The sequence below is a fragment of the Akebia trifoliata genome, chromosome 13 (assembly GCF_017979445.1).
Source record: "Akebia trifoliata isolate Shusen 1 chromosome 13, ASM1797944v1, whole genome shotgun sequence".
Lineage (NCBI taxonomy): Eukaryota > Viridiplantae > Streptophyta > Magnoliopsida > Ranunculales > Lardizabalaceae > Akebia > Akebia trifoliata.
In genome coordinates this window covers 9,313,100-9,339,058 of record NC_141387.1, presented here as the reverse complement: position 1 = coordinate 9,339,058, position 25,959 = coordinate 9,313,100, and the positions used below count along the sequence as shown (strand labels likewise).

The 25,959-nt window shown below is 37.2% G+C and overlaps 1 protein-coding gene and 1 long non-coding RNA gene across 6 annotated transcripts in view; one reads left to right on the top strand and one right to left on the bottom strand.

The window, feature by feature from the left end:
- LOC147387750 (mediator of RNA polymerase II transcription subunit 15a-like) overlaps positions 1 to 25,597 on the top strand; it is a 33,352-nt gene extending 7,755 nt beyond the window's left edge. For 2 of the 5 annotated variants that reach the window (XM_086420336.1, XM_086420339.1), the window contains 9 exons: positions 2,000 to 3,004; positions 3,385 to 3,461; positions 16,915 to 16,986; positions 17,175 to 17,759; positions 18,621 to 18,911; positions 20,724 to 20,882; positions 20,988 to 21,094; positions 21,814 to 22,109; positions 25,222 to 25,595. In XM_086420336.1, coding sequence (XP_086276462.1) covers positions 2,000 to 3,004; positions 3,385 to 3,461; positions 16,915 to 16,986; positions 17,175 to 17,759; positions 18,621 to 18,911; positions 20,724 to 20,882; positions 20,988 to 21,094; positions 21,814 to 22,012 — 2,495 coding nt within the window. In that variant the 3' untranslated portion in view covers positions 22,013 to 22,109; positions 25,222 to 25,595. Of the gene's footprint in view, positions 1 to 1,996; positions 3,005 to 3,384; positions 3,462 to 16,914; positions 16,987 to 17,174; positions 17,760 to 18,620; positions 18,912 to 20,723; positions 20,883 to 20,987; positions 21,095 to 21,813; positions 22,110 to 25,221 lie in introns of all 5 variants that reach the window. The other 3 variants (XM_086420337.1, XM_086420335.1, XM_086420338.1) reach the window with 3 other exon arrangements.
- LOC147387751 (uncharacterized) lies at positions 2,234 to 16,413 on the bottom strand. Its single transcript, XR_015171174.1, has 3 exons — positions 3,827 to 16,413; positions 2,468 to 2,733; positions 2,234 to 2,374 (listed from the first exon to the last, which is right to left on the bottom strand). It is a non-coding gene; the product is annotated as an uncharacterized LOC147387751 (long non-coding RNA).
- Positions 25,598 to 25,959: the final 362 nt, after the last annotated feature.

Below are 25,959 nucleotides of genomic sequence, written 5' to 3'. Positions count from 1 at the left end.
GTAACAACAGAAACAAAATTACTTCTATTGACCATAATTGTTGTGAGAGCAGATGAAGAAGAATGTAGAACTGATAACTTCTGAAGGATTTGACTAAGTTCAGTAGTAAGATTTTCCTAAGACTTAGAATCAATAATTAGTGGTCTGGCACAGATGGTTGAGTAACAGATGTGGAAGACATATCAACAGATGCATTATGGGCATAGTTAGGACATCCCCACTTGTCCTAACAATAATCCTCGGTATGCTCTGTCTTACCACAATAGTTGCATTTCTAGTTGGACTTATCAGGACCATTACTAAAGCCAATACCACCACCACAATCCCCATGGGTTCCACCACGATGACCACTACGACCACCACTACTAGAACCATTGCGTTCATTATGACGAGTTCCACTAGTACCATCACTAGTGACTAAAATAGATGACTCCTTTAGAGAAGAAGGAGCGGGGTACATAAGTGAGCCCTCTGAAGTCGAGAATATGCATTCGTTGCAGTAGGGAGTCATTTACCAGCAAAATCTAATCTTTGAAGATACTGTACTCTGAGTTAAGACTGGACAACAACAATGCAATTTGAAACCCTTCTCGTTGATGTTGTTGAACTTCCAAATTAGTAATCAATGAATGATAGAGCAATAGTTCTTCCCTCATACCTTTCAAATTATTGTAATATTCATTATCACCATGTTTAGTAGTGAACATGTGTTTAAACAACTCAAACACCTTAGTCACACTACTCTCTTGAGAGTACATCTCTGCAAGAGAGTTCCAAATCTTCTTTGCAGCATCAAGGAGTTGGACATTGGAAACCATAGATGGTTCTATGCTTAACCAAAGACAAGTCATAACCAATGAATTTTCACTCTATCAATCTTCATAGTAATTTGAATCCTCAGAAGGAGGATCTTCAACAAGGTAAGTCACTTTCTTCTTGGCTCATTGAACACGTTTATAGCATGGGACCAAAAATGATAATTATTTATGTTCAACCGTACTAAAGTAATCTGCTTGGTTGAATCATCACTTGGAAAGCTACGTTCATCCATCAGAACAACCACGAAGGGGAACAAAGACACAAAGAGGGAGGCAACAACTGGTGTAAAAGACTCCGCAATTAAACCTTCTAAAAGGTCTAAAAAAACAGCACCACGGAACTCCAAAAACGCATTCACAAACAATCACAAGCACACAACCACGCCCTAGATATGCATCTAGGGTTTATCTTGCTCCAACATAACAAACCGAAGTTCATTTCACCCCAAAACTGCAGGAAAAAAAAATTCAACTGCAGAAATAAGGGTTTAAAACCATCCCCCCCCCCCCCCCCCCCCCCAAAAAAAAAAAAAAAAAAAAAAATGCCCTAATACCAAGTACAAACTCAAACAGCCTAGATCAAATAGAAGAAAAGAAGAAAGAGAAGATTGAGGGGAAGAAGAGAGAGAGAGCCGAAAACTCAATCAGTCGTAGGGTTCAGCCTCTCCTCTATTATATTAAAACCTAATCACAACAATTAGCATGTGGGGCCCACCCCATTACATAAAAAGCCCGTTGGGGCTGTTGCAAATACTAAAAGAATTGTAAAAGGGCCCATGGGGCTGTCACACAATCAGAAAAGCAGCCCTAGGTGCTGTCACACATTGAAAACAGAAACTCCAACAGTATGCTTTCCTATTACTGCAATGTCTGTGTGGATATATTGGGCAAGGTTTTGATGATAATGATGATTACACAGTCTTTCTCTTGTTTTCAATGGTCACTGTATCTGAAACTTCTATTTATGTTTTTCCATGAAAAAATGGATCTATTTTATTTCCCCACAATGAAGATTTTGTGCGTGCCTCCAAGAAGAACAAAAACACCATGTATTTACTCATAGTTTTCTTGCTGTTCTTGATTTTCTTATTTGATTTTAAGAGAAAAAAAATTTATTTTACTAATTTCAGAAATCTATTTATGCATCTAACGTGTTTTCTTTGGTCACCTATTCCAAGTAGTATCTTATGGAATGCAGTCCCAACAGTGCAACAAAGGGATATCACTACCGATTTCCATGGGTCATTTCTCTCAAGGGCAGCAGCGACCGTTATCCCATCACATTCAAAATGCCAATGCATCTGCTGGAGTACAATGTCCTAGTTGTCCATCTGTACTGTCATCTGTGAACAATGTGACCCAGACTAGTGTGCCAAATGTGTCTGGAATTTCACCGAACTCATTTTGTAATTCTGTGGGACAATGTGTACCGTCAAGTATGTTTTCCAATCCACTGAGGCCGCATGGGCCACACCACCATCTCCAGTCTCAGAATGCACGGCAGTATATTCATCAGCATGCCCAGGGAAGCATTTATCAACAAAATCAACCGTTTTCTGCACAACAGTTGACACAAGTGACTCAGCAGTCGTTTTTATCAATAATGAGGACACAACCAGATGAAACAAACGTGCAACAGAATCAACTACTTGTGCAGCTTAACAGCGTGTCAGACAGGGATCATCATCAGCAGCAACACCAACACAAACCACGGCAGTCGTTAGGCCAAACAAATAATATGTCAAAGATGCTGCAGCAACAGAAACAGCTAGTGTGTCAGATGAATTGTGTTGCTAGGCCACGGTGGTTGGGGTATCAAAGTAATGTGTCTGGACTACAGCTGCAGCAGCAGCTAATGCTTGGACCCCAACCTAGCCTCTCAAACATGCAGCCGCATCAGCAATCAATGCCTTGTCTGCATCAGCAACAACAGACAAGGCCAACATCATCAACATTGTTATCGGCACAGGGGCAGGAATCACAACCACAATCATCACAGCAAAAACTCATGTCTCAACTTCACTCACAGCCAACACAATTGCAAGAACCATTTGGGCCAGACTTAATACAAAGAGATACAAATCAGAGAATTCAAACATCATGTGCCTTGCTTCAATCTCAGAATGTAATTGAGCAGCAGAAGCAACTATTTCCGTTGCAAAAAGTGCATCCTGAGGCCTCATCATGTATGCAATGCCACTACACCTGAATGATTTATTCTTCAGTTCCTTAGTTCTGTCCCTTGTATTATGTCATGGTCCTTTATCAATTTTCTTTACAGCCAAAGTACAGGAGATTAGCTCTTTTTAACTTACTTCTTGTCTCCTTATCCTTCTTCATGGAGTTCTTTTCAAAAAAAAATTCTCTCTCAGATTATGCAAATTATGTGTCTATGAACAATTATTAATTATTAGTGGTTAGATTTCTCATTTTTTACAAATAGGTAGTCTCTCTCTCCTCCCCCCCCCCCCCCCCCCCCCCCCTTTACTTGGGAAAACAAACTGGTCTACTTTGAGAAGTTTCCATATAATTTTTTTAATTTATTATTATTTTTTTCCTTTTGTAGCTTCAATGGATTCCATACTTCCAACTCCAACAAGACATTTAAGCATTGTTGATGAGCATGATGAGGTCTATAAAAAGGTGAGTGCTGAACACTTCTTTATTTTGGAATCTTTATCCATTTATACTGTTGTTAATTATCTATGCCCCATTCCATAGTCTTTGTTTCTTTGTGATATGCATCACATTACTATGGAGCTGAACCAATATCTCTTGAATGGTGTATGCCTGCTTATTTTATATGGTCTGGTTTTCTCTGCACTTTGGTTAGACATCTAGAGATTTATCTGTGAAATTTATTCCGCCAAATATCATGTCCTAACAGTTATGTCTAACCTGAAATACTAGGTATATCATGCCCTTTCATAGTTTCTTTTCTTTTTTATCAGTACAGAATTCATTGAGAAACCCATGCTCTTCATAATTTAAGAACTACTTTGTAGTACCTTTCAAATTGTGCAGCCTGTGTAGAACCTTTGCCAATTCCTACATTAATAGAACTGAATGGAGAATAAGTTTCGTTAGCCAACCCTAATAGTTTGGGATTAGGCTTGATGATGATTAGCTCAAAGTGGGCCACACCTTATTTTGGAGATATTTGTGCTTGATCTACTGAATTTTTTCCACCTATCAAAAAGAATTTTCAGTGTTAGATTTGTTCTGACACTCCATGGAATCTTGTTATCACTTCTGAATTTCTTTTCTTTCCTTTCCTTATTGAAAGATATTGAGTTGCACCTACATATATAATTGACTTCTAAATGTCCATCTAAAATCTTCTCTGTATCAAATATAACATTAAATATACCAAACATGTATTCTCATTTTAACAGGTAGATTTTATACAGAGAGATTCTATTGTCATGCCAACTTTTGCTAACGCCACCCCAATTCACATGCATATCAACAAGAGTTAGCAGACATATTGGGGTGGTGTTAGCAAGAGTTTGTGTGGCATAGAAGCTCTCTTTTATTATATAAGGATAATCATTTTATTCTAAATTTACATTCAATATGATACCGATCTTATTTTCAACTATAGAACAATTTGTTCACATATTGATGCAACATAGCACCTAAACTTGAAGAGCTTGGTTACATATGCACCCATGTCACCTATCTTCCCAATTATTTGCATTTATCTTTTTACAGTGATTCGATAGTTTAAGCAAATGGAAAGATTGGAGAAGAACACACAAATTAAAATGAAAGAGAACAAGGAGGATTAGAGACAAAATACTAGGTAGAGGGGTTTACAAGACCTAGCACACTATAGCAAGAGGTGTTCTCACAAAACATAATATCCAAAAGTCCCTTCGTTCTACCCAACTCACCCTTTTTGTAGAGATTTAACTAAAAAGAAGTAAAGAAACTAAACTACCTTTAAGTACCCAACATACTACCTGAAAATTAAAATAACCTTACAAAATAAGTCATGACCACCACTTGCATCGTCCCCCCTGGGTTGGGGAGAAACTTGCCCTAAAGTTTTCTTCTTCAATTCCTTCACAAAATTCAAATAGCCATATTGAAAGCGGGAGAGATGTCTAAACCTACCGCTAGCTCAACCCGATATGCACTGTCATTGACTTTCTTCAACACTTTACATGGGCCAACTTTCTTTGGTTTTAACTTGTTATAAGTGCCGGTTGGAAACAGCTCCTTACACCATGACCAAGTCTCCTTCCGCTAACACCTTGGAACGCCTATGTGTATCCGCATCCGCTTTGTACTTCTCATAACTTTCCTCTTACTTGTTCATGGATTTCATGCATATTCATCACTATTTCTTCCGCATCCTTATTTGTCTCACCCACAATTGGCAAAGGAGACAAATCTAGGTCATGCTTTGGAGCCTTTCCATAAACTATTTCAAAAGGACTCTTCCTGGTAGAATGATTTCTTGAGCTATTGAATGCAAACTCAGCTTACGGTAAATTCAAGTCCCATTGTTATGGTCTGTCTCCAAAATGCTCCTCAACAAGTTTCCAAGGCTTCTATTTACATCTCGGTTTAGTCATCCATTTGAGGGTGATATGCACTACTATATTGCAAAGTAGTACCAATCTTTTTCCGCAAGCTTCTCCAAAAATGGCTTTAGAGTTTTGAGTTTCGATCTGAAGTAATAGAGTTTGGTATGCCATGCAAGAGAACAATTTCTTTAAAGAACAAATTAGCAATGTGTGTAGCATTCCTAGTCTTCTTGCAAGCAATAAAATAAGCCATCTTTGAGAAAAGATGAACAACAATGAAGATAGAATCCATACCTCGTTGGGCCCTAGGCAGCCCTAATACAAAATCCATACTAATATCAACCCAAGGAGACATAGGAATCAGCAATGGTGTGTAGAGCCGCTTGTTTTGCATGTGACCCTTTGAAGCTTGACAAATCCGGCATCGTTCAACATACTGCGTCACATCTCATCGCATCTTTGGCCAATAGTATTTTTCTATTACTGCGACCATTGTCTTGTCTTGCCCAAAGTGACCACCAATTCCCCCACTGTGAAGCTCCACAATAATAGCTTGTCGAAGTGAGCAATCTAGAACACATAGTCCAAACCCCTTGAAAAGGAACCCATCGTGCAATACATAGTCACCACATACCCCATTCTTGCAATTTTTCACGATTGGACCAAAGTAGGCATCGTCCTCATATAGATCTTTAAGGCAATCAAAACCAACAACCTTCAAAGCCAAGGTGCCAAGTAGCATTATCCTTCGACCTAGTGCATCCGCGACTTTGCGTCAATGCTTGAATAATGGCATAAAATTCCACATCATATGTAGAATACCTTCGCCTTGTTTCATTTAATTATCACTCAAAAAGGCAATAGGATGTCCTTCTTGGCTCAACACGGCTCCAATCCCCACATGTGAAGCATCACAATCGACTTCAAACACTTCATCAAAATCCAGTAAAGCAAGCATAGGAGCCTCTCTAACATCTTTTATTTCTCCAATTTGAATCTTGTATCCCCCTCCTTAGTACATTGGAAGGACCCTTTCTTTAGGCAAGCGGTGATTGTTGAAATCAATGAGCTAAAGTTTTGAATGAACCTTTTATAGAATGTAGCCAACTCAAGAAAACTTCGAACTTTACTAATACTCTTAGGAATCAGCCAATTGACAATAGTCTTCACCTTACTTTCATCAACCTTGATACATCCGAAGTTACCTTAAGAAAAATTGAGAATAATAATTGTCAAGTCTCAATCTGAGAGCTTGGCAGGAATTTATAATAATAAAAGTGTTAAAAGTCAAAAAAGCCCTTACAAGAAATAAAAGAATAAAAACTATTACTAAACAACTAGGACTAAAATAATACTAGATTATTTCCAATACTCCTCCTAAAGCTGGGGGAAATATATCAAGTAAACCCAGCTTGACAGGGTGAGAATTAGTGATAGAAGGACCAACAGACTTCGTAAGCATGTCGTCAAGCTGATGTGAAGTGGTACGAAGACTGTTTGAAGATCACCAAATCGAACTTTCTCCCTCAGAAAGTCAACATCAACCTCGATATGCTTAGTTCTTTCGTGAAGAATTGAGTCAGAAGCAAGCATGATAGCAGACTTGTTGTCACTGAATAAAGTAGAAGAATCGGAAATAGGAAATCCCAACTTTGTCAGCAAAGACCGAAATCAAATCAACTCACATATGGAAAGGGTCATATAACAATATTCAGTTTCAACAGAAGAATGAGAAATCACATTTTGTTTCTTACTCTTCCACAAGATAAGGTTATCACTATAAAAAGTACAGAAACTAGAGGTAGATTTCCTATCTGTAAGAGAACCAACATAATCAGCATTTGTAAAACACGACAAATGCAGCTTAGCAGTGGAAAAGTATAAAAACCCGAAACTAGGAGAGGACTTCAAGTATCAAAGAATACGATAAATGGCATCAAGGTGAGAAGTACGTGGAGTATGCATGTGCTGACTGACCATACTAATTGCAAAGGACAAGTCCGGTCTAGTGTTAGTCAGATAAATCAGACGACCTACAAGTTTTTGATAAGAAGTAGGATCTGATAAAAGATCACCAGAGTCAGCATGAAAACGATGACTCTGATCCATATAAGAAGAAACAGGACCACAACCAAGCATCTTCGTGTCCTGAAGAAGATCCAATGTGTATTTACATTGAAATAATGAAATACCACGGTGAGAACATGCCACTTCTATCCCCAAGAAGTACTTAAGAGGATCTAAGTCCTTAACCTCAAAACACAATCCAATATTATATTAATTTCATCAATCCATTGTGCATCATCATTAGTCACAATAATATCATCCATATAAACCAAGACAATAGTATAACGATCATCCACTCCTCGACGAAAATAGCAGGTATGATCTGAGTGGCATCTAAAAAATCCATAGATAAAATAATCTCATAAAAACGTTGAAACCAGGCTCGTAGGGATCATTTCAGGCCATACAGAGATTTAAGAAGGCGGCATACCTTCCTTCAATACTCCCCATGAAGACGAAACCTAAAAGGGGGGTCCATATAAACAACCTTAATCAAATCACCATTCAGAAATGCATTTTTCACATCAAGTTGGCGAAGTGGCCAGGAGTGACATGTTGCTCAAGAGATAAGAAGTCGAACAGCAGAAAGTTTTGCAACCGGAACAAACGAGTCACCAAAATCCTTTTCAAGAGTTTGTGCAAATCTTTTAGCAACAAGGCATACCTTATATCGATCAACAGTCCCATCAACGAGATATTTTACAATGAAAACCTATTTACAACCAACGGTCTGCTCCTCAGATGGAAGGGTAACAAGCTCCCAGGTATTATTTTTCTGCAAAACATCAATTTCATTAGTCATAGCTCTAGTCTATTGAGGGTCTCGCAAAGCCTCTAATACAGATCGAGGAACGCTAATAGAATCAATGGCGGCAAGGTATGCCTGCTAAGAGGACGAAAAATCTTAATAGAAAAGAAACTAGGTAATAGGATGATCAATTATACACCTCCGATTACCTTTGCGAATAACAATAGGTAAGTGAGAGTCAGAAATAGAAGGGATAAGGACAGGTATATGTGTATAGGTAGGAGAGGATATACCTGAATCCAAGGAGGAGGATGGCAAAGGTGGAGACAGACAAGGGCAATGAGTGTAAACGTGAAGCGTTGGCGAAGATGGAGAAAAAACTGGAAAAGACAACAATATACGAGACGGGTCCTACAAAGTACATGTGGCATTAAAGTAGGAATCATTTTCAAAGAAAGTAACATCAAGAAAGTATATTACACAGTAGGAAACTGAATCATAACACCAATACCCTTTTGACATAGAGGAGTAACCTAAAAAAACACATTGAATAGGTTTGTCATCCAATTTGATGCGATTAAGGATTCTGTCCTGAACAAAGCACGTGCACCCAAAGACTCGAGGTATAATGGGGAAAAGTATACTACCAGGTTGAAGGATATGAAAAGGCACTTGTCCCTCTAAGGTGCGACTCGGGACGCGGTTAATAAGAAAAGCCGCAATGAGGACTACCATATTCCAATATGCCTTAGGAACATGCATTTTTCAGGAAAGACACCGAACAATGTTCATGAGGTGGTGATTTTTACATTCCGCCACCCTGTTCTGTTCAAGAGTATAAGGACAAGTAAACTGGTGAAGAATACCATGCTCATAAAGATGGGAGCGAATCCCATCAGATATATATTACCCTGTTCCCCTTATTAGACTTAAGAGATTTAATTGTAGTATTATACTGAGTTTAAATCATTTTAAGAAAATTGACAAAAATAGGAAGCACCTTAAAATGAGAATGCATCAGATAAATCCTAATACATCGAAAATAGTTATTAATTGTAGGAAACTGAATTTATTGAGAATTCTTGTATATCTATTACAAATGCCCTAATAGGGTATTTATAGACCAACTATCCTATTACAAGAATATTCTAGAAAACTATCTTATTGTAGAAGATTACAAGAATATTCTAGAAACTATCCTATTGTAAAAGATTATAAGAATATACAAGAATATTCTAGAAACTATCCTATTGTAGAAGATTATAAGAATATACAAGAACATTCTAGAAAACTATCCTATTGTAGAAGATTACAAGAATATTCTAGAAAGTTAAGAAAAACAAAAAATAATCAAGAATGTCCTATTTTCCTAAAATAAGCCTTGGAGATTTTTCAGCACTCCCCCTCAAGCTGGTGAATATATGCTTTCCATTCCCAGTTTGCCAATGACCTTTTGAAATGTGGTTCCAGGTAATCCTTTCGTTAGAACGTCTGCCAGTTGCCCTTCTGTTGAAACGTATGGGGTGCAAATTAAACCACTGTCTAGTTTTTCCTTTATGAAATGTCGATCCACTTCCACATGTTTTGTACGATCATGTTGCACTGGATTATGAGCAATATTGATGGCTGACTTGTTATCACAATACAATCTCATTGGACTATCCCAGGTGATTTTAAGATCTTCCAGAATTATTTTGATCCACAGAAGTTCACAAATTCCTTGTGCCATTGCCCGAAACTCTGCCTCTACACTTGATCTTGCTATAACCGGTTGTTTTTTACTTCTCCATGTAACTAGATTTCCTCCTAGAAATGTACAATAACCGGATGTCGATCTTCTATCCACCATGGACCCTGCATAATCTGAGTTTGTGTATGCTTCCAAACGCAAGTTTGCTCCCTTTTTAAATAAAATTCCCTTACCTGGACTACCTTTTAAGTATTGGAGGATGCGGTATACGGCTTGCAAGTGTATACTCTTAGGATTGTGCATGAAAGATAGGGAGAACCGTACAAACATCAGATTTTTGTTTTAGCAAAAAAACCCATGTGACACGAGTACAGTCGTCAATAAACGTGACAAACCATTTAGCCCCTGAAATATTTGAAATTCTTGACGGTCCCCAAATGTCACTATGGATTAATTGAAAAGGAAATGAGGATTTTTTATTACTCAAAGGAAAAGAAACTCGTTTGTGTTTGGCAAACTCACAAATGTCACAATGAAATTCACGAATATCAATATTTTTAAATAAGGAAGGAAACATGACACTTAAAGTCCTAAAGGAAGGATGTCCAAACTGAAGGTGATAAAGTCAAATCTGGTCTTTTATTGGAGATCTTGTATCTGACAATAAGGAAGATGGATTGTCAATCCTACAACTCTTATTTTTATTCTGCACATCAAGGCAATAGAGGCCACTGCTTTCCTTAGCATGCCCAATCGTTATCCCCGTAACTTGGTCTTGAAAAATACAAGAGGTGGATGAAAAGGTCAAGCTACAATTCAAATCTTTTGTAAGATTTTGGACAGAGACTAGATTTATTGTAAGTTTTGGAACGTGCAAAACATTTTTCAGAATTAATGAAGGACTTATGTGAATATCTCCTTGACCTGCTACAGTAGCAAGTGACCCATCGGCCAATGTAATTTTTATGTTACTAGAACATGGACTATATGTGGAGAATATAAAGGAGCAATGAGTCATATGGTCGGTTGCTCCTGAATCAATGATCCAAGAGTCGAAATAATTACTATCCGAGACACTAAAGGCATGAGAAGAAGAAACCATACCTGAATGTGCAAATGAACACATACCCGATGGTTTCCCCAAGGAGTTGAGAAGTGATCTTAGCCATTCAATGTCTTCTTTGTTGATCTCCTTGCTATTAGAATTCTCTTGAGCATCCGAGCCATCACTGCCGGTTCGTGCCAGATTAGCATGTAACTTTTGTTGCCAATTCTGTTGCCAATTTCTTGATCTTCCCCCATTTCTACTAGAAAAGTTTTGTGGTCTCCCATGAAGTGTCACCATCACAGACTGATTGGTGGCTCCTGACTCTTCTGACATCGTGAATTTAGCAAAGATCACAAGGAAAAAAATAAAGGGAGGGTAAAATCAGATGAACAACGAACAAGATGGCAAAAAAGAGAAAAAAAAAAAAATCGATTCCTAGGATATGAACCTAAGGCTCTGATACCATGTAGGAAACTAAATTTATTGAGAATTCTTGTATATCTATTACAAATGCCCTAATAGGGTATTTATAGACCAACTATCCTATTACAAGAATATTCTAGAAAACTATCTTATTGTAGAAGATTACAAGAATATTCTAGAAACTATCCTATTGTAAAAGATTATAAGAATATACAAGAATATTCTAGAAACTATCTTATTGTAGAAGATTATAAGAATATACAAGAACATTCTAGAAAACTATCCTATTGTAGAAGATTACAAGAATATTCTAGAAAGTTAAGAAAAACAAAAAATAATCAAGAATGTCCTATTTTCCTAAAATAAGCCTTGGAGATTTTTCAGCATTAAGAAATGTAACATAATTTCTATGACCATCAAAACAGTAATAGGGGAAGACCCCTACACATCAGAATAAACTAAATCAAATATTGCATTAAATTGATGCATACGAGGAATATAAGAAGTACATGTGTGTTTAAAAAGTTCACATACAAAGCATTGAAATTTATGTCCACTACAAATAGTTTTTAAAGCATGAAATAAATAACATAAGTGCTGAAAATTGACATGTCCTAAGTGAGTATGCCATAAATCTAGAATCTAAGACGAAAACATGTGATTCCTAAAGGAAAGAAGCACAGAAGTCAAAATGGAAGTAGGCTGAGATCCAAACAAGTATAGCCCATCCCTCTCATACCCCTTGCCAAAAATCTTCATCGATTTTAGGTCCTAAAAAATACAGTGAGTGGGAAAAAAAAGTAACTGAACAATTTAGAGATTTAGTAATACTACTTACAGACAAAAGATTAAAGAATAGGTGAGGAACATGAAACACGAAATCTAGTGAAATCCTAGAAGATAAGGGGATAATGCTCTTATTGTGGATAAGTATAAGAGATCCATCAGCAAAGTAAACCTCTCAATGAGTGGTAAGAATACTAGAATAGGTAAAATGGCTAGACTCACCGATCATGTGATCAGAGGCACCAGAATCAATAACCCATGTCAGAGGAGCAGAGCTAGACTGAGTGACATGAAAAACAGATGATGTACTTGAAGGCGTAGTAACTAAGACCACAATCAAACAGGAGTGAGTGTGAGCATGAATTTAATCTTGGACAATAATGGCAATCTGAGTATGTAACTATTGCAAGTCAATCGTACCAAGTGAAGGAGGATCAGTGAGATGAGTGGATGATAACTCCACTGTAGTGGCACGAGGAATAGATTATCTTAAAGATGGAGTGGAAGGAGATCGTGGTATCAGATAAGGATAGAGTTGAAAGTAGTAAGCTTTCTCATGGCTAGTCTTCCCACAATCACTGCAAGTAAGGTCACTCCATTTACCATGGCCACGGCTGTCAGGGCCATGACTCCTTGATCCAAGGGTATGAGAGTTAGAGAAACTCAAATTGAGAGCTAAGGCCATCTAATTTGTATTTGGAACAGAAAGTATGTCGGAAACCTGAGTCTGAGAAGGAACAATACGACGACGATGCTCATTACTATCAATGGTCGCAAAAACCTCAAATAAAGAAGGTAAAGGAGTGATGTTGAGAATCTGTGTCCGAAGGGCCTTAAATTGAGGTCGTAGACCCATAAGAAGAAACTGGTAGGTCCGATGTTGAGCAATTTTCTTAACCACATAATTGGCTGCTTCTGAAGACAATTCAGCCATAAACTCATAATGAGAAAGTTCCTCCCAACGTGATTGAAGAAATCCAAAGTAATCCGCTACACTCTGAGTCCCTTAGGTAGCCTAGGCAATGTCTCGATATAGCCCATAAATCCTCGAGTCATTTCTGGCATGTGCATATGTCTGAGTAAGTGCGGACCACAAAGATGAGATAGTTTCATGGTACATGAACATGGTATAGATGAGCTGCTCCATGGAGTTGAATAGCCACCTAAGGTTAGTGCAGTTGTCGATCTCCCATAATTCAAATTTGGGATCAGTAAGGTGTGATTTTGTAATGGTGCCAGAGAGCCATCCAGATTTCTGTATATTACCTAGATAAAAACTCCCAAATTGAGACCATGGTTGAAAGTTCCAGTCATTGAGAAGGGCAGTGGTAATACGTTGGGTTCAAGAATTAGACCCAAGAATTGTGGCGGAAGTCGTAATTGCTTGTTCCGAAGTTATTACTTTTGTTTGAAGGACAGTCTAAAGAAGAAACTCACAATACCAAGAAACACAGAACTTTATGGGCACCCTAGGTGTTGTCGTAAGCCTTCCTAGGCTATATAGATGCTGCTATAGGCCTTGAAAGACACCTACAGGTGTTGTTGGACCTAGATGTTGCAGTTGCAAGCTTCCCTAGGCTATGCTCTTGCTGCCGCTGGCCTCCAAAGGCATCTACAAGTGCTCCTGAACCTATGTGCTGCTGTTGCAAGCCTCCATAGGCTATGTTGTTGTTGCCGTGGCCTCCAACAGCACCTACAGGTTCTACTGAAGTTAGCTGCTCCTGTTGCAAGCCTCCTCATGCTTTGTAGGTGTTGTCATAGTCTTTTAAAGGGACCCACAGGGCTGTTGTAGGTGGTTGCTGCTGTTGCAAGCCTCCACAGGCTTTGTAGCTGCTGTAGTAGAGTCCCAAAGGCACCCTAGGTGAGGGACCCACATTGCTGCTGTTGCTGCAAGCCTCCACAGGCTTTGTAGCTACTGTAGTAGGTTTCCAAAGGCACCCTAGGTACTATTCCAAGATCCTATAGTCCTTGTAGTTGCTGTTGCAACTCTCCAAAGACAAAAAACGATGGAGAAAAAACCCGAACGGATGGCACATTAAGAAAGCCTATCAAAGGCAAAAACATCCACTACTCAAATCAATTTTAGTCAAGAGTATTGAACTGGCCAACATATAATCTAACCATGGAATAGGAAATCGATATTTGATTGTTATTATGTTGATGACCAACTATATACACATACGCCATGAACCACCCTTCTTAGGAGTCAATAAAGCCAGTACAACATAAGGGCTTATACTTTCTCTTATTAATCCCTTCTTCAATAGCTCATTCACTTGCTTATGCAATTCTTCATGTTCTCTTGGGCTCATACAATAGTACGCTTGATTTGACAAACATGAACTCGAAATGAGATCAATGTGATGTTGGAGGTCTCTCATAGGTTACCCATTCGGTAATTCTTCTGACATAATGTCCACAAACTCGCTCATTAAAGGTTCTAATTTCTTTGAGATCATAGTAGTTTTCATTTCTTCTTTAAGCACCAACATGTACACCACCTTACTTTCCAAACTATCATGCATGAACTCACCAACTGAGAGAAAGTTGCTACCCTTTTCTTTAGAAGACTTGGGTGCAAATTCATCTTTTAATGGGCCAAGAGTCACCTTCTCCCCATCTTTCCAAAATGTATAGGTGTTCTTTTCCCCATCATGGTTGGACTTTCTATCATATTGCCATGGTCTCTCCAATAACAAAATGAATTTTTTTTACAAGCATCCATGGGTACCACATCACACCATATTTCATCTTTATATGAATTTCCAATGCTAAAAGAAACCAAACATCTGTTAGAAACATTTATCGCATTGCCCTTTTTGAACCATGAGATTTTGTAAGGCTAGGATGATTCTCCAACTTCAATTGATGTTTGTCCACCATCTCTTATGAGACCAAATTTTCAACGCTTCCACCATCTATAATGACATTGCACACCTTCCCACCATATGTCCACCGTGTACAAAAGATGCTAGTCTGTAACCAATCTTCTTCAGCCACTCGAGTGGACAATACCTTGCGAATGACAAGACTCTCACCTTCATCTAGTCCGGTAATTTCTTCAAACACATCATGGCCTTCTCCTTTATAAATTAGTACTCCATCAAAATCCATATGCTCATCACTCCCATCACTTTCTTCATTTAAATGACCAAGTTTTCGGCTCAACGCTTTGGACACTCATACGATCTATGGCCAATCCAATTTTTTGCGTGGGACGACTTGAAGAAGCACCAATATTACCACTAACCCTCTTTGTTGTAAAGTTGGATGCTCCCCAACTTCCACAGTTCATTGGTGCATTCCTTGAACACTTGGTACTCCTCTTTCATACGTCTTGTAAGAGTTATTTTCCGCCAAAGTCTTCCAACCCTTTGCACGATTCAATAGGGCTTCTACTTTGAAAGCCAATTGATAGGCATCCAACACCTTCCAAATATTTTGCAAACCCAATTTCTCTTGGATTGGTTAGTGAAGGTCATTAACATAACGAGCAACCAAATGTTTTTTGCTTTCATTCAAGCTACACCTTGTTGAAAGTTGGTAAAATTCCTCGGTAGATTTTGAAACCTTCGAAATAGAGTTTGTGCATTATCCACCAATAGAAATTGCGCTCTCAATTTAGACTTCTTTTTCTCCCATGTTGTAATCTTTCCCTTTCCCGATCGGATTCGTGTATTTTGAACATCATCCCACCAAATTGATGCATAACCCCTCAATTTGGTAGCAACTAATTTCACTTTCACAAATTCCGGATTGTCTTCGAAATCAAAGAATTTCTCTACGAAACTTACCCATTCAAGAAACTCATCAGGATGTAGACACCCATGAAAATCCGGTATATTGGCCTCAATTCCATGATCTCTACCACGTCCAATTTGGAACATTTGAGCTTCAAATCCCTTCTCAACCAACTCATCACACGGAGCACGGTTGTAGAAAGGGTTTTCGTCACCTTCGGAAGCACGACTATCCTCATGTTACTCACAAAGACCATAACGATTCAATTGGTGAGTTAATCACTCAACTTGCCTTCTCAATGCCTTGATTTCTTCATCTCTTTGTGGATTTCTTTCAGGAACATCTCTACCTCCTCGTCCTCATCTTGCTGTCATGAGAACCCATCGAAATCATGGATTCAAGTATGGCTTTGATACCAAATGAAGTAAATGGAAAGATCGGAGAAGAACACACAAATTAAAATGAAAGAGAATAGAGAGGATTAGAGACAAAATACTAAGTAAAGGGGTTCACAAGCCCTAGCTCTCTCTGTCAAGAGGTGTTCTCACAAAACTTAATATCCAAAACTCCCTTCATTTGAACTAAAAACTAGAAAAAAAAAAGTAATATTACTAAATTACCCTTAAGTACTCAACATACTACATGAAAATTACAATAAACCTTACAATATAAGGCATGATCACCACTTGCATCAATATTTCATTGTAAACTGCATGAGTGGAGATAGTGCTTTTGTGGAAGCTAAGATAAAAGGAAATTGTGATCTTTCTTAGTTTTCATCCTACCCGAAGTTCTTTATGGCCTGATGTATTCAGCTAACAAGTGGATTTGAGCATGGGTCCAATGGACTGTGCACTATCACCTTTTGATATGAAACCTCATTGAGAATCCTACTTATTTGTTCCACTCAAAGGAGTCTCTAATAACATGGATCTTTGCTATTGGAACCCTTGCAATCGTCCATGATACTGTTGTATGTTGCACTTGCATACTTTCATACTGGCAAGTTAAGATTTGAAATTAATTACCATGCATAAATTCTTTAATTTTCTTTGCAGTTTAAATTAATGAAGGAAATGTACTTGCCCGTTCTGACCACATTACACATGAAGTTTGTCAGATTACAACAGGTACTTATTCTTTTCCTTTTTCCGGCCTTTGTTTTTCTTGTAGTGTGATCCAACTACTAAAGAAAAACAAATACATCATAAGTTAGCGGTTTGTAATTCTTGTTGCCTTCTCATTTTGATTATTTGTGCTTGCTTTTTTTATTTTATTGATATTGATTATTGATTGTATATTGTTATGTTTTGTACAGATAGCAATGCCGGAACAACTTCAATTCAACGTCAAAAAATATCGCTTCCATTTGGAATACTTCATTTGGATCTTACATAGGTCCGAGATTAATATTCCAAAGGAGGATTTTAAGGAATATTTGGATACGTTTGAGAAGAAGGTCACAGCTGTTTTTGATGTATGTCTGCACAATGGGTTTCGGCAGGGTGGTGATCCCGGGCCACAACCTCAAGTGCAACCGACTTCTGTCTCAAGCTTGCAGCATGGTTCCATGCCTTCTTTATCAACCCATTTGGGGACTCCAGCGGTACAACCAAACATAATAAATACAATGGTCTCATCCCCTCTACCAGACGACCCTGAACAACATATTTCTCGTGTTTTTAAGCATTCAAGTGCAGGAAATGTTGATCAGACAGAAGGAGACATTACATCATCCCAAACCCAGTCTCTTGTCCTTGACACACCCGAGATGTCAACCTCTTCCTTACTTGAGGAGTTTGCTAGTCCAGCATGCAATGAGGGTACCACTTCGGCAATCATGTCTGCCAAGCCAAGTAAAACAGAGCAGGCTGAGCAACCTATAGAACGCTTAATTAAAGTGGTTGGTTAAGTATATCATTATTAGGCATCTTTGTCTCATGGTTTTTAAACTTGGTTTGATGTCTTGTCTTGTTCATGGACGAGACCGAGTTGTCTCGGACAAGATAAACCATTTATCTTGATTTCCAATTATTTATTCATATATATATATATAGGGAATGCTAACGTCCAAGACCAAATGGGGATGTTAGCATTCTCCAACACTTTTTTTTTTCAATAATACCCTTACCCATTTTGTCTTTTAGTGAAAAAGACAATGGTATATTAGTCTTTTTACATAATAAATACTTCTCTCAAATAACAAATGCTAAGGGCATTTAATCTTTAGAATTAAATGTCTTGTTGCAATAAATGATTTGGCAATTAATGCAAACAAGCATTTATTGTGAAAAAGATCAACATACCCCTATTTTTTTCATTAAAAGACAAAATGAATAGAGGTATTATTGGAAAATAAAGTGGTGGACAATGCTAACATCCCCATAAGGTCTTGGACGTTAGCATTCCCCATATATATGTATGAAAATAATTATATTTTTTTATAAAATAAATTAGATTAGAAGATGTTTAATTATGAAATCACATTTTGTTTAAGATAATATGAATTTAAATACTAAAAAGTAATTATTTCAAATAAAATATACAAAATCCCGGTTGACTCTGCTGAGTCATATTGTTAATCTCACGAGATATGGCACAGTTGGTACACCATGTCAGTCTGTCTCATTCATAGACAATACGGAGATGACTCGGGCGAGTCATCTTGGTCTTGGACAAGATTTGAAGCCATGCTTTGTGTTGCTCTTTTTTTGGTATATGCTTTCGCATGGTTACAATACTAATACCATTGAAACTTTTATAGGTAAAATCAGTCTCAGCTAAATCACTAAGTGCCTCAATCCATGACTTTGGTTTAGCTATCCATACTGCTGATAGGATGGGAGGCTCAACACTTGGTAATGGACATAGAGCTACTTTTGATGGGAATTTGGAGGCTACAGAGAAGTGTCATTTCAACTCCAGCGAAGTGCCCGTGAATGCTGTATCATCAGATGACAGCATGAATAATAGATTCAAGCATTCAGCTGGTCTCGAGGTACATGAACTGGAGTCAACTCAAAACCAGTCTAGGATTAAGAGGCCTAGAGTCCAGGTACATTGCTAAGTTTGTGATATAATATGCTAAGCATTGAAGTTCTTTACTCTATGTGCTTATCTTTTGGTAGAAGGCCTGAGATTCATTCTTAATATTTAAGGAATTTGTTTTTAATGCATGAAGAGCAATGGCATGTTATCTTATGTACCTATGTGGCTTGTGAATGATTGATACGAGGAAGAAGGGACTGATGTTGATCCTTCAATACGGGCCCACATGAGTGAACCTTCTTAACTTCCCTTCCAAGTGAGCGAAGATAGGATCGAAATAATCAATCACACCCGAAATGGCCCAAGAGAATAAGTAGTGAAAAAAATTATTCCCCTTACCCTTCAAGGGCCAGCTCCTTTCCTTTGATGTCCAACATTATTCAACAATAAAATGATCCCACTCAATTCAACAAGAGTCAAATCAAGTTGAATAGGAAACTACAGCATAACATGCTAACAACAGGGAAATAAGCCTACTTGTTGAGGCCAAACTCCTAAAAGTGGGTCAAAAACCTCCTTAACAGTTTGAGAGTCAAAAATCTCACCATAGTGCCAATGATTGTCATTTCAAGAAATTAATAATCAATAATAAATATTTATATATACAGTTTTACACATATATGTAGTTATGAAAATATTTGTTGTCCAAAGTAATGTCTGCATGTGTCATAAATTATAAATCAATATGTAGAGTTGTTATTTATTTGTATTCTTATTGGAGGCTATATATTTGCTTGTGTGCAATGTCTACTGAATAGGAAGGGAGGATGACTTATTTAAGTAACTGATTGGACAAGGTCTGGCCATGTGTGATAGACTAGGGGTGTCAACGGGGTTGGTTCCACATATACCCAGAATCGGAGCCTAAATAAAATCTCGGTTCCGGTTCTTATTGGTTTTGGTTTTAGGAATGATATCCTTGGAACCAAAACTGGCCCTACAAATACCAGATACCCTTTGAGTACCCACCGGGTACCCATTAAGATAGTTAATGTTTATTTGAATAAGAAAAAAAGGTCAATATCCGATAAATTTTACAATTATTTATAAACGTCGCAATTTAACTTGTAATTCCTCAATTGAAGGTTATATGAATTCTTCAAGCCAACCAAAATTTTTAAGAACAAAATCCTAGAAAATTGTGGTGCAGATAATTTATTTGTTGTTGAAGTTGAATAATATGTTGTTGAGAACGTCTAATCACTCAATTGAAGGTTAAGATCTACAAAGAATTCTTCAAGCAAATCAAACTTTTGAGAATAAAATCATGGAAAGTTTTGGTATGGATCATTTATTTGTTGTTGGAGTTATATAATATGTGGAAAATTAATGCATGTTCATGTGGAGAAAAGGTAAAAATTAAACACTTCACATTCTCTTTATATTTTAATTTTAGTTTAAGTACATTTACTTCAATACTAATTTCATCACAAATTTATAAATAAGATAAGATAAATTTACTAGTTGGGTAGCCATCGGATACCCGAATGAGAACCGATTCTTATCGGGTCCTTAGGATAGCTCCCCAAAACCGGACCCAAAAATGATTGGGAAAATAATGGTAGACCCAAAACCAACTAATCGGTTTCAGGTATGTCAAGTAATTGGGTACCCATTGACACCCTTATGACATACCATATCATAGAACTATGCCATGTAGAGTAAGGTTCTGGTTTTGATGTTGGCTCTTAATCTTTTTCCCTATTTTCCAGATCATAGCGCAAATATGGTTTTTTGTCCCCTTAACTTTCTTCATCATTTTCTTTTGGTGAGATTATTCCATATGTTGTGGGGAAATTATGGGTGTCCCCTGTTGCAGGTTAATAATGAACTGTTGAAAGACATCAAAGAGATAAACCAGCAGCTAATCAATACGGTGGTGAATATTAGTGATGAAGAAGGGGATCTTACAGCAGCTATAGCTGAAGGTGGTCAAGGAACAATTGTCAGGTGTTCCTTCAGATCATTGGCTCAAATGGTGAGCTTTGTGAACCTTCAAGCTTGAGTTTGTGGTGATCATAACAAACTAATTATTCTTTCTTTTTGTTCATTTATTTCTTTACTTCCTTCTATGGTAAAGCAGTTTCCAGTTCTAAGTGTGTGGTTGCTCGTTTCCACGGAATATCCGAAGTGTTCCCCTATACTCTTAGATAACTCACCTGTTGAACCAACGGAAAATTGGACTATCAGGTAATCATTTGAGAATGGGGTTTTTCCTTTAAAACTGTAACTCTTGGATCTCAAGATCTGCATTGCGTAATTCTTTACCATGGATTCTTGGATCCCAGTCAACTGGGATTTCCCAATTTTTTATTTTTCTATATCCATGGCTCTGTTTCATTCGAGTGCATGGTGTGTGACCCACTAAGTTGTTTCCTGCTGACTGTATATTTTCCTAAACTTTCAGGTGTGTCATACCCCAGTTAAGCCTCGTGACCCTCTTATATTCATAGTTCTCCCCCTCTCCAACGGATCGGTCTTTTGGAGTAGTTGGTTGGTTAACATGGTATTTGAGTGCTAAGTTTGTATAGGTCATGGATTCAGTTCTTTCCACCTTTGTGGGTGAGGGGGAGTGTTGAGTGTATATTTTCCTCCACTCTCGGGTGCCCCGTGACCCTCTTATATTCATATTTCTCCCCCACTCCAACAGATCGGTCTTTTGGAGTAGTTGGTTGGTTAACATTTCCTTTATCATGGTATAAAGTTTTGTGCCATCTCAGACTGTCTCGGCCATCGGATCCCAACATTGACTATGAAAATTTAAATGATTCAGGAATGTTTTTTTTTTTTTTGTCTCAGAATGTTTTAGAAAGTATTGGTCGAGACAGTCTCAGTTTTTTTTTCATGAGACAGGACCATTTAAAAATCCCTTTTTGGCATGAAAATTTGTTCATTTTTTGTTGTGACAGTAAGGAGTATGAAGATCTATTAGTGAGTGCAAAGTTGTGGTTCCATAAAGCCCTTAGCGTCCTTTCAAAGCCCGTTTCACTTAAAGAGATAGCGAGGAACTGGGATGCTTGTGCCCGTGCAGCTATACTGAAGTATGCACAGCAGAATGGAGGAGGGAGCTTCAGCTCGAGATATGGTACTTGGGAAAAGTGTGCGTGATGAGGACATCACGACCACACCTTTCAGAGTATATCGGAGGAGGCATCCAGAGAATCTTGTTTACAAAGTCTCAAGGAGATGGAAAAAAAAAATAGAGGTATGGTATGATATAAACAAGTCTGTTTAGCTTGTAGTGCTAACTGAAAGTTTTCAAGAATCAGATAGATATTTTTCAAGTTTGAATTTGTTCATTTGGAATTCTTTCTCTAATTTTGCTCTAATCTCACCCACAATGAGTCAATGTTGGAGGAATCAATTAAATAACGTCAATTCAAATCCTAGATCTTCGAATTGTCATTGGAGTTTAGTATCATTATGCATCATGGATCCTAGTATTGATATCTGGAAAAAAAAAAAAAAAACCCAGTCTTTTCAAAAACATAGGTAAGTTAAAAGAGGTTAAAAAGGTATGTTAGTTACCTTAAAACTTGTCTAAAGGTGATTGGGGTTTAAAAAGAAGGATTTTACCAGCTGGACTATTAAAACTTGTAAGAAATGCTTTTTTCAATTGATTTTCTTCAATTACTCTCATCACCACTCTGAATCAAACAGAAAACCTAATCGTAAATGGAAGATATTTTGGAAACCCTAAACCCCCAATATCGTTAGAACTCATGCTCGACTCATCTGATTCAATCCATTGTCATCGTTTTCAAGTCTTGAAATCATTCTCATTGTCTTTCAAGTCTTCAAGCCATTCTCTCAAAATCATCAAGAAATTTTCATTGTTTTCAACACCACGAACCATCGTTTTCAACACACACTGATCTCATGTATGTAGGGCTTAAATTTTTTATTTTTTATTTTTTTATGCTCATTTGTTAGGGTTTAGAACTTATATTCCTATGTTTTGATTTGGGTCAATTGTCCGAAATTAGTTAAGAAATGCTACTATTTTTTTGAAACAGTCATGTCACACACTGTTGTTGATATTGTCATGCATTATCAGGGTAGATTTTCTCAATATGCTAGGATCGAGAAGTATAAGAGTAATGATTATGTGGGTGGAAGAGAAACATATTTTCAGACTCGACCTAGTAAAAGATGTCCAAGATTTATGTAAGTTTCATAACGATTGTACAATCAACAATCAATATCTGAACGAAAGATGTCAATCATACAACATTGAAGGTGACAGGGATTTAATGAAAGATGTTAGGGAAGTTTCAGTCACAGGTGGATAGGGGAACTATAATTTGAGGTCTGCACTCCTCTAGCACCCACATATCCTGACCAATCTACTGGAGCTACATCTTCAGCATATGATCCTAAAGAGTTTCCTAGTCCACTGACTTCATCTTCTTCTCATAGGATATGAGGTCGTAGTTCTTTTGTATGTGCACCACATTGAGCTCAAGGTAGACCATCTCGAATATCATTTGTTGATCTTAGTCACGCATTCATAGAGAAGGATGTAGAAACGAAGGACGAAATTCCACCTCTTACAAGAGAAAAGACCCCTGATACATAAGTACATGTCAAAAAAGAAAAAAAATGAAGGGTTAGATAAAGATTACGAGTTCTTTGGAATTGAAAATGCTGATAGATCTATTCAATTTGTGATGATGATGAAGACGACGAAGTTGTGGAGTTTTCATATGCACAAACTTATAGGGATCATCTAAGAGCGTTCGTAATTCAAAATCATTTCTAATATAAGTTGGTGAAGATTGAGAATTATAGTCACAACGGTCTGTGTGAATGCACCATTGTGCGATTGGAAATGTCGTGCATCTTCTTGGTTTACTGAAGGACACACATTTAAGATTCGTAAAATGCACCTCATCCACACTTATGAGAATACTATAACTCAATTCCAAAAGAATGCGAGAGCTAAATGTGTTTCTCAATTCATACGACAAACCCTTCAAACTCATTTGAAGTCATACAAGCCAAAACACATTATTGTAGATGTGATGCAGAAATTTGGGATTTTGATCAGTTACTGGACTACATGGAAGGCTAGAGAAATTGCTTTGGAGTTGATATATGGAAACTATTATGAGTCCTACAGAATTATGTAGTCAGGTATTGATTAGTAACCATGGTATGGAGTTAGCATCAATGATAGAAGATTCAAGTCTATATGTTTGGCATTTCGAGCTTCTTTGCAAGGTTTCAGGATAGGTTGTCAGCCCATTATTTTTATTGATGGTATTTTTTGAAGGGAATTACTATATGTAACTTCACTTGATGAAAATAATGATCTTTTCCCCATAAGTATTTACATCATAAGGTCTGAAAGTGAGGAAAATTAGACAAGTTTGTTTGAGACCTTGACCCCTATAATATAGTTGAAAAATTTTGTAGAGGATAAAAACATAGATTATGTATGCCTCATATGTACAAGAACTTCGACGAAAATCATCTGCAAAATTTAGTATATGGGGTTGTTAATGCTTGGAGGGTATCATAATTTGAAGGGTATATGTCCGCCTTAAAGGAGGCATCAAAGTTTGCTTTTCATTGGATGAACAATATTGGAGCTGAACATCAGTACATGGCATTGTATGGCACTAATTCTAAGTGAGAATGGAGTCATAATAACACACCAAAGTCGTTCAACAATTGGATTTTACAAATTTGAGATCTTCTAATGACATTGCTATGTAGAAAAATATCATTTCATGTTGATGAACATCATACAGAAGTGTAAGATCAAATCAATCGAGGTTGGGTTTGGATTCAATGGATTGCTCCTGCGTCCACATACAGTATTGCAAGCCCATTTAAATGTAATTCACAATTATCTAGTGTGAGGTTTAACACCTCATATTTTTTGTGGAAAGCGATCCTGATCAAATGTGGTATGTTAACTTAGAAGGAAACACCTACCTGTGCTTAGAATGACAAATTTGTGGGTTGTTGTATGTGCATGCAATGTGTACCATTAAAAATGAAAGGCTACCATGGGTACAATATGAATTTACCCTACTTTAAACTTTTGTTTTATATACTTTAATATCAACAAATTTTAATTTACTTTAAAACATGTCACAAGTTCTGTAGCAAGTACTACACCGTATGCCAATATCAAGTTACATACGTGAATTTCATCCATCTTATTCTATATCAAAATGAATGGTCAAGGGTACTAGTTATATATTTTTTTAAATACTTAAACTAAATTCTTGCATATTGATTCCTTATTATAAAATTTGGTAAGAAGCGACAACGGTTTTTCCACTAACTTCTTAAGAGGCTTGCAGGACGTTCTCGAGTTAATAATAAGCGCGAAGAAGATGAAGATCATGTATCCCAAAGTCTGTAATACAAGTGTGGTAAATGCAAGTTATGTAAGGGTTTTGACCCGAGTAGTATTGATCATAAGTAATTATAGGATTGTGGTTGGTATGGGAGAATGCTGGGTGGTGGGTGGAACATGATGGAATTTTGGGGGTGGGTGTGGAGGAGTATGATGGAATGGTAACATGGTGGAGGTAGAACTATATGAAGGGTTGTTGATGGAATGTTTCGTAGACTTTATATAGTTTGTGGAACTTATGTTTTTGTGACTAACATTTTATGTATTGTTGACTAGTACTTTATGTTTTTGTTGGTAGTTCTATGATTTCAATATATTTTTGTTGGTGACCATGATAATGTTCTATGATTAATATGGTTACTATGATGGTGTTCTATGATTTACTAACTATAATGGTGCTCTATGATTTAATAATTATTTTTGCTATTAGTTACCATGCTACTAAGGGATGAGAGACCAACGCATGGATTGTTCAGTCCACTATTACTATCAGTATCACTATTGTACTACCCCATATTTTCAATGCACATCTTGAGGAAATTTGTAGGTCAAACAAATAAGACTTTTTTTTAGAATTCAAGTTGAAAATTTTGACTACACCATTAGATTCGCACTGAAAAATTAACTAAAATGAATTATAAGATCGCAAAACTCAGAGTTTACGACATAAACTTACTGAACG